The 13,933-nt window shown below is 51.6% G+C and overlaps 1 protein-coding gene across 1 annotated transcript in view; it reads left to right on the forward strand.

Annotated features, from left to right (window-relative positions):
• Positions 1-1,294: 1,294 nt before the first annotated feature.
• LOC102434586 (dihydropyrimidine dehydrogenase [NADP(+)]) overlaps positions 1,295-13,933 on the forward strand; it is a gene marked incomplete at its 5' end in the record, with an annotated part of 162,046 nt that continues 149,407 nt past the window's right edge. The window contains 2 exons of the mRNA XM_006105955.3: positions 1,295-1,505; positions 13,537-13,721. Coding sequence (XP_006106017.1) covers positions 1,295-1,505; positions 13,537-13,721 — 396 coding nt within the window. The remainder of the gene's footprint in view (positions 1,506-13,536; positions 13,722-13,933) is intronic.

Genomic DNA, 13,933 nt, shown 5'->3' on the forward strand with positions numbered 1-13,933 from the left:
CACGCGTTCGTACGAAGAGGCTGAGCACTCGTGGCCCTGACAAAGGTTTTCAAAAGCACTGACCCGGTTTTCCATCCCCGTGTGGCTCAGATCCCTCCTAGTTTGGAACCTCACACACAGCCTCTTTGCCTCGCTTGTCAGGGTCCTACTAGACTCCACCTGTCGGCCGGCCGCAGGGGAGGGTGAGAGCAGACCCAGCCCCCTCACCCTCCTGGGGACGGTGTTTTCACCTGTTGGATGAAGAATTCTCCGCCTACTAGTTACGACCACACTGACAAAGGCCCGAATTCCCCCCCAAAAAAAACAGTAAATAGGAAAACGTGCAGCCAAGCCCTCATTTGCATTCTGTCCCATAAACTAGTGATGGGCGTGATAATCCACAGAAACGAGGGTGTCCCGCCCCAGGCAGGAGGAGTTAGGGAAGAGGGGAAGCCGGGCTTCTTCAAGAAGGCGTGCGTTTGTCTTGTGATTCCACTGTCATTGGCATCTCTACCGAAGTGAGACACACCCTGTCCTCAGGCCACGGAGTTCCTTTAGGCTTGGTTCTCCCGCCCACCCTTCTGGTCCTGTGTCCTCGGCACAGAGGGCCCACCTGGGGGGTTAATTTTTTCTCCGGCTTATGTGTGTGCACCGGGGTGATCGTCAGCAGGATTGAAGAGAGGATGCAGCCTGCAGGCGTGAGAGCGTGGAGACCAGGCTGCTGTAGTCGGGAGCCTCACACGCACACACCCCGTAGGGCAGGCACACAGGGCCTCCAGCTCGAGAAACACCTGGCAGCGCCATGAGCTCTAAGCCCCACAGGGCAGCTCCCGTTCAGGGCCCTCCCAGGCAGTGAGCTGGGAAATGGAAATAGCAGATAACTGAGTCTCAGCTTTGGCGATAGGAAAAAACTTCACGTTGCTTCATTCATTCATTCATTCTTCATTCGTTGCTGTTGTTAATCCTCACTGTTGTTAATCAGTGGAGGTTATTTTTCCACTGATTCTTAGAGAGAGTGGAAGGGAGAGGGAGAGACAGAGAGAGAAACATCAATGAGAGAGAGACACATCGATTGGTTGCCTCCTGCATATGCCCCAAACAGGGCCAGGGATCCAGCTTGCAGCCAAGGTACGTGCCCTTGACTAGAATCGACCCTTCAGTCCATAGGCCGACGCTCTGTCCACTGAGCCAAACGGGTCAGGGCTCATGTGGATTTGAACGGCACCCGCGCTGGGCGGCACCATGTGAGGGACAGATCCAGTGTGCCCTGGAGAAGAGCATGCTCACGGCTTTCCCTCTGTTCTGCTTCCTTTAGATGGAGCTGGCGAAGGAAGAGAAGTGTGAATTCTTGCCCTTCCTGTCCCCGCGGAAGGTCCTGGTCAAAGGCGGGAAGATCGTGGGCATGCAGTTCGTGCGGACGGAGCAGGACGAGGCCGGGGCCTGGCGGGAGGACGAGGAGCAGCGGGTGCAGCTGAGAGCCGACGTGGTCATCAGCGCCTTCGGCTCCGTCCTGAGCGACCCTCAAGGTACAGAGGCGGAGCGGACGCTGGCTGGGCCGTGGTCTGTTCTTATGGCGCCACCGTGGCTCCCGGCTTCTTTCCGGGGTTTGTGGTTGTTTGTTTATTTTTTTACTCGAACATTTATTTCCTTCTTCTGGTAGGGAATGCAAGAAATCTTGATTTAAGAGGCTTAGAAATAGCATTTAATGCTTATTATACAGGATTATTTTTAGAGGGGGGATTGGAAAAGAACATTCATCTTCCATTTAAGCCGATAATCAAAATACGTACTTTATTTTGTTCAAATGTTTGCCTTATTTGTTCTGTAAGAATGGCTTTCTCACCCAGCCGGCGTGGTTCAGTGGTTGACCGTCTACCCCTGAACCAGGAGGTCACAGTTCGATTCCCAGTCAGGGCACAGGCCCGGGTTATAGGCTCCATCCCCAGTGTGGGGCGTGCAGGAGGCAGCCGATCCATGATTCTCTCTCATCATTGATGCTTCTCTCTCTCTCCCTCTCCCTCTCCCTTTCTCTCTAAAATCAATAGTAAAAAACAAAGTAATAAAAGAAAAGAAGGAATGGCTTTCTCTTCAGTTAGACCTAGAGTAAGGAAGTGCGACAGAGCTGTTGTAAGAGCCAGTCTTCAGTGATTCCGATCAAAGGGGGTCTAATGGGCAGAAACAGAATCTATGGGGAGCACTGTCCCCCTGTCCAGCCACCACTAGAAGCATCCGGTTAGGAAGTTTGAACTTGGCTCTTTCCTCTGGATGGACACACCGACCGCGGAGGGAGGAGAAAGGCTCTCACGTGGGGACTAGGGAGGAGGCGCTGTTGTAGCGTTCCAGCCGAAGGGGAGCCGCCGGGAGAGACCTTCCGTGCCATGTTTCCCACACGCAGTGTGTCTGTGGCCGCGGACCATGGAAGCTCCCGCCCTTTGCGGATCCTTCACCTTCTGACACACACTGTGGAAATGACGGTTAACTCTTATTTACGGAAAGGATCATAAAAGAAAAGCGTTTCTCTCCATCAGAGATTCATTAAGAACAATAACCGCCCTCGCCGGTTTGGCTCAGTGGATAGAGCATCGGCCTGCGGAATGGTCCCAGGTTCGATTCCAGTCAAGGGCACATGCCTGGGTGCAGGCTCGATCCCCCCACTCGTGGTGTGCAAAAGGCAGCCAATCACTGGTTCTCTCTCATCATGGATGTTTCTCTCTCTCTCCCTTTCCCTTCCTCTCTGAAATCAATAAAGAGATACCAAAAATCTGAATAAAAGTTATTTAAAAAAAATAACAACAACCAAAAACACCCTAGCTCTGTGTGTGACTTCCTGCTCTCGCTGCAAGACTCTAGTGTCTGAGGCGGAAGAGACACTTGCATGCAAACGTGAGAAACAGATAAGGGAGACGCGCGAACAGGCCTCGGGGTAGCGGATCTGCAAGACATCACGCATCTCGGTATCTGGAAACTTCCAGATGCTTAATGCCATCAAGATGGATGTTTTCAAGTAGCTGGACGAGGGCCTGGGCTGTCACTTCTCGTCTGGATGTCTCCGTGGCACGTAGGCACCGTCACAGCGTGGCTTGTTTATTCATTAACTGGGTTCAGGGAGAAGAGCGAGAGCAACGAGCGCATTGCATTCTGTTCTCCAGAAACTCGGCCGCTGCTTCCTACTTGCACATCACCCAAACCAGAGCGAAAGCTGAGTCGGGTTCAGCCGGCAAGTCTCTCGCCGGCTCGCCTGTCAGTCATTTATCTCCCCCGTGTTCTTGCCTCCTCCCTGACCGGTTCCTTCCCCAAGCCCACCGCTGACAGAGGCCAGGCCCCTCACTGCACAGGGCTATGCGCTCACTAACCTCCGAGGTCCTGCTACCCCAGGCACGGAGCTGGCTTCTGAGGATGAGGCGGCGAAGAGGCAGATGCGAGCCTGGCCTCCAGGAATGGATGGACGGGAGACGCCCGTTTCAGTAGATGGTGCCGGGGGCAGTTAGATGCCGGGGAAGCGCCCAGCACCATCGGGGCGTCCAGGGAGGCCTTGGAGGAAGCAGGTGGGCACTGAGCTCGGAGGAGGCGGGGTAGCCAGGTGGAGAGGGGGTGGAGGCGGGAGCAGCAGGGAAATTATGCAACTTGCTCAGCACACACTGTTAGATTCAGCAGGCATTTTGCAGTCACTTTAAAAGCTCTATTAGGAAAAAAAAAGCCTGTCTTTAGAAAGTTGTCAACAGCCTCCTTAATTCATGCATGCTCTCCTCTTTGTAAATGAAGAGCTGCGCTTTCCATCTCACTGCTGAAATGGGCCTTTTCAGTTGGGATTTCCGCTGTTCATTGTCTCCCTCTGCACCGTGCAGTGGGCGTTTCATAGTGTCCGGTGAGGTGATGGGACAGGCACGGGGAGACAGACGAGGGAGCATGAGAGTCTGTGCCTATCAGGGCCTCAGAGGCTCATGGGAGAAGCAGGTGTGGAAATACACCCGTGGGCACAGGGTGTGCTAATCAGAGGGCACGTCTGGGCTGGGTTTCACAGATGGAGTAGGAGTTTCTCTCCTAGCAGGAATGTCACGCCCAAAAGTCTGAGCTGACACACGGCCCTGTGCGAGCAGACAGAGGTGAGGAGTTCTGTGCGGCTGGATCAGATGCTGGGAGGTCAGACCGGGCGGAATGTGTGTAGGGATGGGGGGCAGGAGATGCGGCCGCACCTGTGTGTGGGCTCCAGAGACCTGCGTGCTAAGCTGGGGGTTTGCGTTACGCCCACTACGTGTCCAGGGGACAGTGGGGAGGTTGGACTATGGGAGAGGTTTTCCGTGTTCATGAGACCTCTGTGGTGGGCGGTGGGTTTTCCTTCTCTGCTTGGGTGTCGAGCCTTTCGAAAGGGTCTTCCAATCATCGGAGATCAGAAACCAGGCAGCACCTCCGAGGTGGTTCGCCTCAGAGGCAGGTGCGGCTTGCAGTGCTGACCCAGGTGGAACCACTCCACCACTCACAGGTGTGACCAGCCTGTGCTCAGGTGGGCAGCTCCCCGGCCACGGGCAGGAGAAGGGTGTGTTGTGTACACTGGTCTCTCCTTCCAGAGTCGCACACTGGCCTTGCTCAGTTCTGCTCCTTTCTCTTTTTTAAAACTTTTTATTGGTCTCAGAGAGGAAAGGAGAGGGGGAGAGAGAAACATCGATGATGAGAGAGAATCATGGATCAGCTGCCTCCTGCACGCCCCCTACTGGGGATCGAGCCCGCAATCCAGGCCTGTGTCCTGACCGGGAATCAAACCCCCTGGTTCACAGGGTGATGCTCAGCCACTGCCGGCCGGGCACTCATCTCTGCTCTTTGAGGGAAGGTGAGTAGGATGCGGAGAGCCAGCGTGAGTGAGACACCAGTGCTGCCCCCTGGAGGGAGACCCGGGCGTGGACCCAGCATGTTGCTCTGCGTGTGCTGGAAAAGATGCCTGGGTAAGACGGAAATGGCATCCATGAAACCCGTGAAAAGACTGGTTTTGTCACTTGGTCACTGCCACGCGTCCAAAACGGAAACCATCCCCACAGCCACAATATTTTGAATTTAATTGAGTCTATAGACGCTTACGGCGTACAAAGGGTTAAGCGGCTCCTGGTGAAGGGTGAGATTCCGGCAGAGGAGGGAAAACTACGGAAGAACATTCAGAACGAAGACACACTTCGTCCATAGGAGACTCGGGACTGGGTCCTCGGTGTGATCAGAGGCGGACGGAGTGTCTGGGGCGGGGTCTGGGTAGATGTCCCTGTGCAGGTGGAACTCACCGAGGCAGCAGGGGCCAGGGGGGAGGGAGGGGGCGATGCCCTGCACTGGGATTGGCCGGTCCATTCAACAGCCGAACCGGGGGCTAGAACTCAGGAGACACGGGAGGATCGGAAGCAGACACTGGGAACCGTTCCCTGTCGCTTCTCTGTCTTTCCGCTGCCGCGGCCTCGCGCCTCCAACAGTGGCTGTCCATTCAGTCGATGAGTGAAAGCCATTATCCCCTGAGGTTTTAAATAACTTCCTACAAGTATGAGAAAAGGGGCCTTTCTTCTGGACACTCAGGACCCCGCCCCCACGGCGTGCGGGAGGAGAAGTCACCCTGGCTCCTGCTGCTCCTCTGGCGGTGCCTTGCGGAGAACACGCATCCCGGACGGGGTGGCCGGTGGCTCTGTGGCCCCGCGGGCTCCTGTCCCATGTTATGACGCCTGAGGAGTAACACATGCGTGAATCCCGTGTATCGGCCGCCCCACGTTGAGAATGAACCCTTTCCAGCCCTTTCTGTACGTTGCCTCGCTTCTCACTACGTGTGGGGCAAGCACCGTCCTCAGGAAGCCAGTAGGAAGACTGTCCATGTGTTCTTCAAGACTGTCCCAAAGATCGGATTCTTGTTTCCGGCTGAAAGACGTGTCGCCTTCCTGTCACAACATTCCCTGCGCGGCGTGCGGTGAGCCCGCGTCCCCGCACTTCTGCAGAATCACCACCCACAAGAAGGGTCTCTTCACAGAGCTGCTCTTTGAAGTTACTTGGAAAGCGGGGAGACGATGAGGAGGGAGGTCCTACTGGTAACAGTGTTGAAAGTGAGTTGGGGCCTAGCTGGTGTGGCTCAGTGGATAGAGCGTTGGCCTGGGAACTGAAGGGCCCGGGGTTCGATTCCCATCAAGAGCACAGGCCCGGGTTGCGGGCTCGATCCCCAGTAGGAGGTGTGCAGGAGGCAGCCCATCAGTGATTCTCTCTCATCATTGATGTGTCTAGCTCTCTCTCCCTTCCTCTCTGAAATCAATACAAATATTTTTTTTAAAAAAGAAAAGAAAGTGAGTTGGCATCAACAGCACATCACTTGCAAGTCCCTGGGACGTCCCCCGAGCACAGCGTGCTGTTTCTGTAATTAATTTTCCTCCCTCCGTTGGCTGCACGGGCACAGGTGTGTTTCCCCCAGCGGATAGCTCTGCGCCGAGCCTCCCTTATCTTTGCTTTTCAGGTCTCACCGGCGGTTGATAGCATGTGCGTTCTTGCGGGGAGACGGCGGGTAGAACCGTCGTTTTCCCATCAAATCAAAGATGACATACAAGCAGCAGAGCAGCGGCATGTTCTAGGAGTGGCTGGGGAAGAGGGTAGAGAATGGAAAAAGAAGTCGCATCCTTGTCTCAGAGAAGAGAAGTCAGAAGGCAGAGCCGACGTTGCTCAGCCTGGAGGGGGCGGCGTGGGTGTCCTGGGCTTTGCTGCCCACGGCCCACCACCTGTCTCTCTCAGATGTGAGTTAGCGGACGGTGTAGCCGGAACCTGTTGTTCCTGCGATGTCACAGCGAGGCAGAGCCTGGGAGGACGCTACAGGTGGGTGTGGGTTGTAGGCTGACGTCCTGGGGAATGAGGGTTTTTATGTGTGTGGCACATGCTTTTTGTTAATTGTTTGCATTTGTGTTCTTGGCTCCAAGCACAAGATAAATGAACCCTGTGCCTGCCTAAGGTGGTCTTTGGTTGCATTCAACACTGACCTCCGTAGATGCGTGTTATAACTGTGTAAGTTGAGAAATTACATTGAATCCTATGTGACATCTATCCCCGACATATGGAAGCTACCCAACGCCAATGTCACGCATGTGCCCAGGCAATGTGCTGGGCACCCTGGCTCGCTGACACCCATGGAGGCCCCCCCCCAGCTTCATGGGGTCTCGTGCTCTCCGGGGCCAGCCTCCTCCCTGTGCTCGCCATACGTCTGCTGCTGTTTAAAATGCGTCTTTATTGTGGAAAGTATTACAGATGCCCCTACTTCCCCATTGACCCCTCCTAGCCCCGCCCCCGGCCTTCAGCACCCTGTTGTCTGTGCCCACGGGTTACGCATCCATGCAGACATGTCTTTGGTTGATCTCTTCCCACCCACCATGAAGGAGCTCTTCAAATTGTGTGTGTGTGGTTTTTTTCTTCTCAATGATATGTTTTTATCGATGTCAGAGAGGAAGGGAGAGGGAGAGAGAGAGATAGGAACATCCACAATGAGAGAGGATCATGGATGGGCAGCCTTTTGCACGCCCCCTAATGGGAATCGGGCCTGCCACCCGGGCCTGTGTCCTGGCCGGGAATTGAACCGTGACCTCCTGGTTCATCGGTTGATGCTCAGCCACGGAGCCACGCCGGCCGGGCAGAAGCCGTGGTCTTGATGTGTGCACTTACTTATGCACAAAACCTGTTGAAAAGAAACGCGGCTGCATGTCTGAAGCCTGCACGGAAGGATGCCTCCAGCCGATCGACAAGGGAAAGGAAAAAGCCGTAAGATGGATATCAGAAAATAACATTAATGAGCTGCTAAAGCTAAAATTACAGGAACTTATGAAATTGGTTAAACATAAAAACCATTAAACTGTTTACTGAAGCTTCACAGATATACTGCAGCTAATGAGCATTCTGCTATTTAAATAAGCCCAAATTGAACACACATTCCACGGATACATAATTAGTCATGGCAGTCAGACTCACGCGGACTCGCTTTTAAAGCTCTATTTAGGGAATCTTTTCCATTTGATTTATTTTGTTAATTAAAATATTTTTCAGTATTCACTTATATTTTAATAATATTGTTTGTGCACGCTGTATAATTTACTACTGTTTTTACTTAGGCTTCAAATGCAGCCAATTGGGGAATCTTAGAGTAAACATTTTTCTTAACCCCTTTCTGTCATTATTTGTATCACTTCACGATCTCATTCGGCATTCTGGAAAGTTCTCTCACTGAGGAGCATGTATAAGACACCCCGGGAGCCTTTCTGCTTTCTTTTTCCCTGCCTCCCAATTACCAAGAAGTATTAAGCACCCAAATGTGCATAGAATTATGATGATCAGGGTCCAAATCAGATTAAGGGATGATCTCTTCCTTCCAGGAGAGTGTGGTCTGAAGTAGATGGTATCATTGAATATAAATAAGCAAATCAAAGTGCGGCGTTTGGGGACCCAGCCGAGAATCTGAAAACAATCCCCACGCATTTCCTTCAAGGACAGCGCCCTCCTGGAGGAGACGGCTCCCGGATAAAATGAAATCGGATCTTCAAGGAGTTTCGAGGTTTAAATAGATGGGATTACTGCAGAGAAATAAGCAAAGCAAGGTGAAGTGCTTGGGCCATTTTAATTCTGAATTGATCCGTTGGTCAGTTGAGGGAATGAGAAGGAGGCTCCCGGGGAATGCAAGGGAGACGGAAGGAGTTGCCGTGGGCGATTGTCCATCTTTCGTGTTGGACTCGGGGCCCCCGCCAGCCCTGAGCATCCAGGGAAGGAAAATGAAATCTGTGTTTTCTCGCTGCCCGGATCCTACCAGCTTATTCAAACTGCACGTTATTTACCCATAGTCGTGGGGGCATCCAATAGTTAAGCCAAGCAAGAGAGATTAACCGAGGGCTCTTCTTCTGTAGGCAGTGGATTTGCCACTGGAGATGTTTTATTTTAGAAGCTTTAAAGGACAATATTTGCGTTTATTCTCCACAATGTCTCCCTAATTGTGGAAATAAGACTTACAGGAAAATTAATAAGTTGATCATAGGTTATGCAAAATTAAATATGAATGCTAACTAACGGGACAACAGCCATTACATTTTCCATATTACTTTTTTCAACCAAAAACTACGCACGGAGCCCCTCCTGTGTCCCAGTTATAGGGCTGGGCGCCGGGAAAGGCGCTGGCTCAGATGTCCCGGGACTCGAGGAGAAGTTACACGGCTGCTTGCTTAATGGAGATGGTTGTGTTAATTTAACATAAAGGGACGCGAAAAGGTCCCGGGGGATGAGATGGCCTAAAGGCTGTATCCAGAAGCCTGGCCCAGACCAGATCCTTTGCTGCCCCTCGAACGCCTGTTGCTTTCTCCTAGGGCCCCAGTAGTGAGGCTTCAAGAAACGGTTCAGGGCACATGCCTCGCTGTCTGTGGCCCCCGTACCAAGGGTCAGTGGCAACGAGGACTTTGGAGTCAGAAATAACTGGATTCGGATACCAACACTGCCACCCTTTGGCTGTTCCCAGGGTGATGACAGCTCCGTGAAAGCTGTTCTGTGGTCTCAGTGAGCTCATGCCCGCCTTCTGCCTCGGTGCGAGGGGTCCATAGCGCGCTCACATCCTTCACATTCTCCACTAGGCGACGGTGATGCCCCTGAGACGGAGAAGTCACTCAGAGAGTTTCCTTTGGGTGAATTGGAGCCCAAGAAAGATAGGCAGTGGTTCTCAACCTTCTGGCCCTTTAAATACAGTTCCTCATGTTGTGACCCAACCATAAAATTATTTTCGTTGCTACTTCATAACTAATGTTTCTACTGTTATGAATCGTAATGTAAATATCTGATATGCAGGATGGTCTTAGGCGACCCCTGTGAAAGGGTCGTTCGACCGCCAAAGAACCTCTGGGTTAGAGCTAGGGAGAGCCCGGATAGAGGGACATCCTGCCGATCAAAAAAGGAGATCAAATTAATGGAATTCCACCATTGGACGCTACAGAAAAGGCAGAGGGAGGAGGCCCAAGGTCCCAGAACTCGCTGGCTATGGAGACCATATCTTCCCTCGAGGGGCGGACTGGAAGGGATCATTGGGTGGTGAAAACAGTCAACAGTCAGTGTAAGTTATTCTAAGAAATTAGGTAAAGAGAGATGGTAGTAGGCAGTGAGAAAAGAAAACCATTTTTCCAAAGGAGAGGAGACGAGGGAAACGCAGTATTCTAAGGGGAGTCTGAGATGATATGTAAGGCCGGAGGAGGGCAGGCGCAGAATCAGGGTTGGCTTTTCTGACTTGGAGGGGCTGTGAGAGACAATGAGGGCTCCTCAGAGGGCCTGTGGTAACTGAGTGGCCAGCACGTTGCTTCAAAGACTCCGATGCAGGCGGCGCTGCGAAGGCAGAACCCAAGCCCTCGCAGGTGATGGCTCTGAGTTGTTGAAGGCACCCTCTGGCCCTGGCCCTTCCTTACCCCGGGCTCCTGCAGGGGCCCTCGCACCCCCGGCCCTGTCATTAGAGATGCTTTGCTCTTGCCGAGATTCTGCTCTCGGCGTTGATTTGCCAGGGACTGTCGTCTCGGCTCGCTTGTGTTGTCTCTGCGCTCTGGTCCCCGTGGCGAATGGGTTCTGCAAAATGAAACCACAGGCACAGAGATGGGTCCAGCTACGTTTTCAAGAAGCCTTTGTGTGGTCAATGTTGAGTTTTTCTCTGCCTCTCCCCTCGTGCTGTAACATCTCAAACTCAGCATAGAAGAGGAGCCATCCTTCTTCATTGTGATTCCCGTTGTGTTGTTTATGGAGGATTAATTTACATTTATGCACCGAAATATCACATCCTTGACATCCTTTTATGAATACTGAGAAATAGACTTGTCATATGCTTGTGGGTTGCTTGTCTGCCGATACGACAGCGCAGCCCCATCCGTCTAATTGACCTTGGCAATCTGCGTCTCCTGGTGACGGGTCCCTGAGGGCCAGCTGCTGCGGTTTAAGTGTGGCTTATTGAAGAACTTGCGTGTCACAATACAATTAAGTCTGTGGGGGGGTGGGGGGGGCGGAGAGAATCATTTCATGCATAACATTAAATTGACTAAAAGTCCCTATTTCAAAACCACTTCTTGTTTGCAAGCTACCTCAGAGTGTCTTAAAAAAAAAATAAACTCATTAGAGCATAGTAGTCATTAAAGCCGGAAATTAGCATACATCTCCAATGTTTGGTTAAAATTAGGGATGTTTTCCTTCTTTTGAAAGACTGCATGGGATTCCAGGCACCCTAACATGTAACGCCCTTCTCTCCGTGTGCGGAAGAGTAGAGCCTGTACATAAGCAGGTCCTGGGTTCTTTCTCGCGTTCTCTTTCTGTCCTGCTGTCGAGCTTCCGGGGCCTGGGCTGCAGGCCCTGCGGGATGCGGTCTCACGGAGACCTGTGGGGCAATGCCTGGTCCCAACCGGAAGGCCTCCCACCCCGTTAGGGGATAAACAAGACAGAAGAACACAGCCTTCTGTCACTATCCAGCCGCCACTGCCTAGGAAACAGCGCGCTAAGTAAACCTTCCCACCCTCTTCGGCTGTCACTCGTTCCACGCTGGATGAAGGCGGAGCAGGAGACGTGCTCTGGGGGGTGGGGGGGGTTGTGCCCCTGGGAAAGGGGTCCCAGCGCTGTGAGCCCCGGGAGTGAGCGCCGCAGGAGAGGTTACCTGGACGGGAAGGTGGAGGCCTTCTTTGTGAGCAGTGCCTGCGCCGCCGAGGGACTCCCTCAGGCAGACGGTGAAGAGCGTGCACATGGGTTGTGTTTTTCTTTTCACTGAGCCCTTGATTTGATTTTGATGCTAAACCCTCTGGAGCTTTAAAGAATGTGGTTAAATAACAGAAATAATGGTTCTCTTGCAAAAGAGTCCATTGGAATCGTGAAAGATGTTATCTGGATTTATAACATCAGTTCCAACAAAGTGCTCATAAGCAAATTCATAAACTCATATTCTCCCTCCCTCCCTGCGACCCACCTGTCTCTGCGCGTGTACTGCCACAGAGGCCGCTGCCTGCAGGGAGGTGATGCTCCCCGACCTGCACCATTTGAAGATCAAGTTGCCATGAAGGGCCATCCCGGCACTGGCTGCCTGGCGCACGGAGAGGGAGCGTTTCGCCCCGCTGGTCGCGTTGCTTGCGTTCCTATACGTTGTTGAAGTCCTACTTTTTCCAGGATCCTTTGAAGATCCTGATAAGTCAACATATTAGATATTAAATGGGAACCATTGGTTTCTATTTCCGTTGACATAAGCTTTGCTACAATGCATTAAATACCCTCATAACCAGCTGTTTGACCTCTTATTCACTATTTCTTTTTTAAAAATATATTTTTATTGATTTCAGAGAGGAAGGGAGAGGGAGAGGGAGATAGAAACATCAGTGATGAGAAAGAATCATTGATCAGCTGCCTCCTGCACGCCCCCTACTGGAGATGGAGCCCACAACCCAGGCATGTGCCCTGACCAGGAATTGAACAGGGACCTTCTGATTCCTAGGTCAATGCTCAGTCATTGAGCCACACTGGCCCGGCTGTATTCTCTTTTGAACTGGAGTGAAGAATAGCTCCTTTAGTCTGACCTGAGAGGCCACATTCAAATTCATGACCCAAATACCGGGAGAGAACATTCTCTCCTAACCGTGGTGGTTTGCTTCATCACATACGGTGCATCTACCTTCCTTCATGGTCTCGATCCACTTTGTCTCTTCCAGCTCTCAGGACCATGGGTCCAGTCAAAGCTTCCTCCAGATACTTTTCTTAAAGGAGCTCTCCCTCTTCCTTGAATGCACTGGGACACAGAGTACCTCTCAGTATTTCAGCCTATCGGAAGCTGCTTTAAGGGGCATGTTCGCCTTTGTTGAGGTTTACAAAATAAACAAAACAAATTGATGACTAAAGGGAACTCTCTTCTCCGGTGCATTAAACTGCTCCACATTAAGTGCGGAAGAGTGTCAGCGTAGAAGATTTTGTGCTGTTTTGGTTATAAAAGTTACTCGAGGCCCAGTGCACAAATTCGTGCATGGGTGGGGTCCAGCCAGCCCACCCCGATCGGGCTGATCAGGCAAGGCCAGCCTGGGGGAGGGACTGCGGGCGGTTGGCTGGCCGGCCCCGCCCCCTGGTTGAACTCCCAGTGGAGGGTACAATTTGCATATTAGCCTTTTATTATATATGATTATTGTGCGAGAAAGGAATTGGCCATTGACCCAAATTCACAGCATAACTTACACCTGTGACACACAGGAACAGGTTTGGGAGCATATGAGTAACAAATCTGAAAACGGTCGTTATGGACAAAGAACCTTCTTCCTTGACTCAGACTCCTTAGACATAAATGCCAGACCTGAAACATCGCCCAACTCTGTGGTCTTGAACTTCTGTGAGGAAGATAAATATCTTGAGGGTTGGTTACGTTAATACTTTGAGTGCGTTCCTAACCCAGGTCATTAACTTCCCATGTTTATGCTTCATTAAAAACAGTTGTTTGACTCCCTAGAACAATCATTAAATCATAATTTTTCCTAATTTTCAGATTATTATTACAAGATGCACAGATTAGTCATTATCTGTTGTCTTTCACCTTTTTTTTCCCAGTAAAAGAAGCCTTGAGCCCTATCAAATTTAACAGATGGGGTCTCCCAGACGTCGACCCTGAGACGATGCAGACCAGTGAACCGTGGGTGTTTGCAGGGGGTGATATCGTGGGAATGGCTAACACGACCGTGGAATCGGTGAATGATGGAAAACAAGCCTCCTGGTTCATTCACAGATACATACAGGTAGGCATGTGTAGTCGATCCTTGTTCATTTCACCCAGTGGATAAATATTTTTACTGCTTGTTCATATGAACATGTCTATAATATATATTAAGACTCTATAGCAGTGGTTCTCAACCTTGGCTGCACATTAGAATCACCTGGGAATCTTTTTAAAATCCTGATATTCTGGGCCTCATCCTCCGGAAATTCTGTTTCTTGTGATGGGGTGGGG

Source organism: Myotis lucifugus, unplaced genomic scaffold (assembly GCF_000147115.1).
Source record: "Myotis lucifugus unplaced genomic scaffold, Myoluc2.0 scaffold_739, whole genome shotgun sequence".
Lineage (NCBI taxonomy): Eukaryota > Metazoa > Chordata > Mammalia > Chiroptera > Vespertilionidae > Myotis > Myotis lucifugus.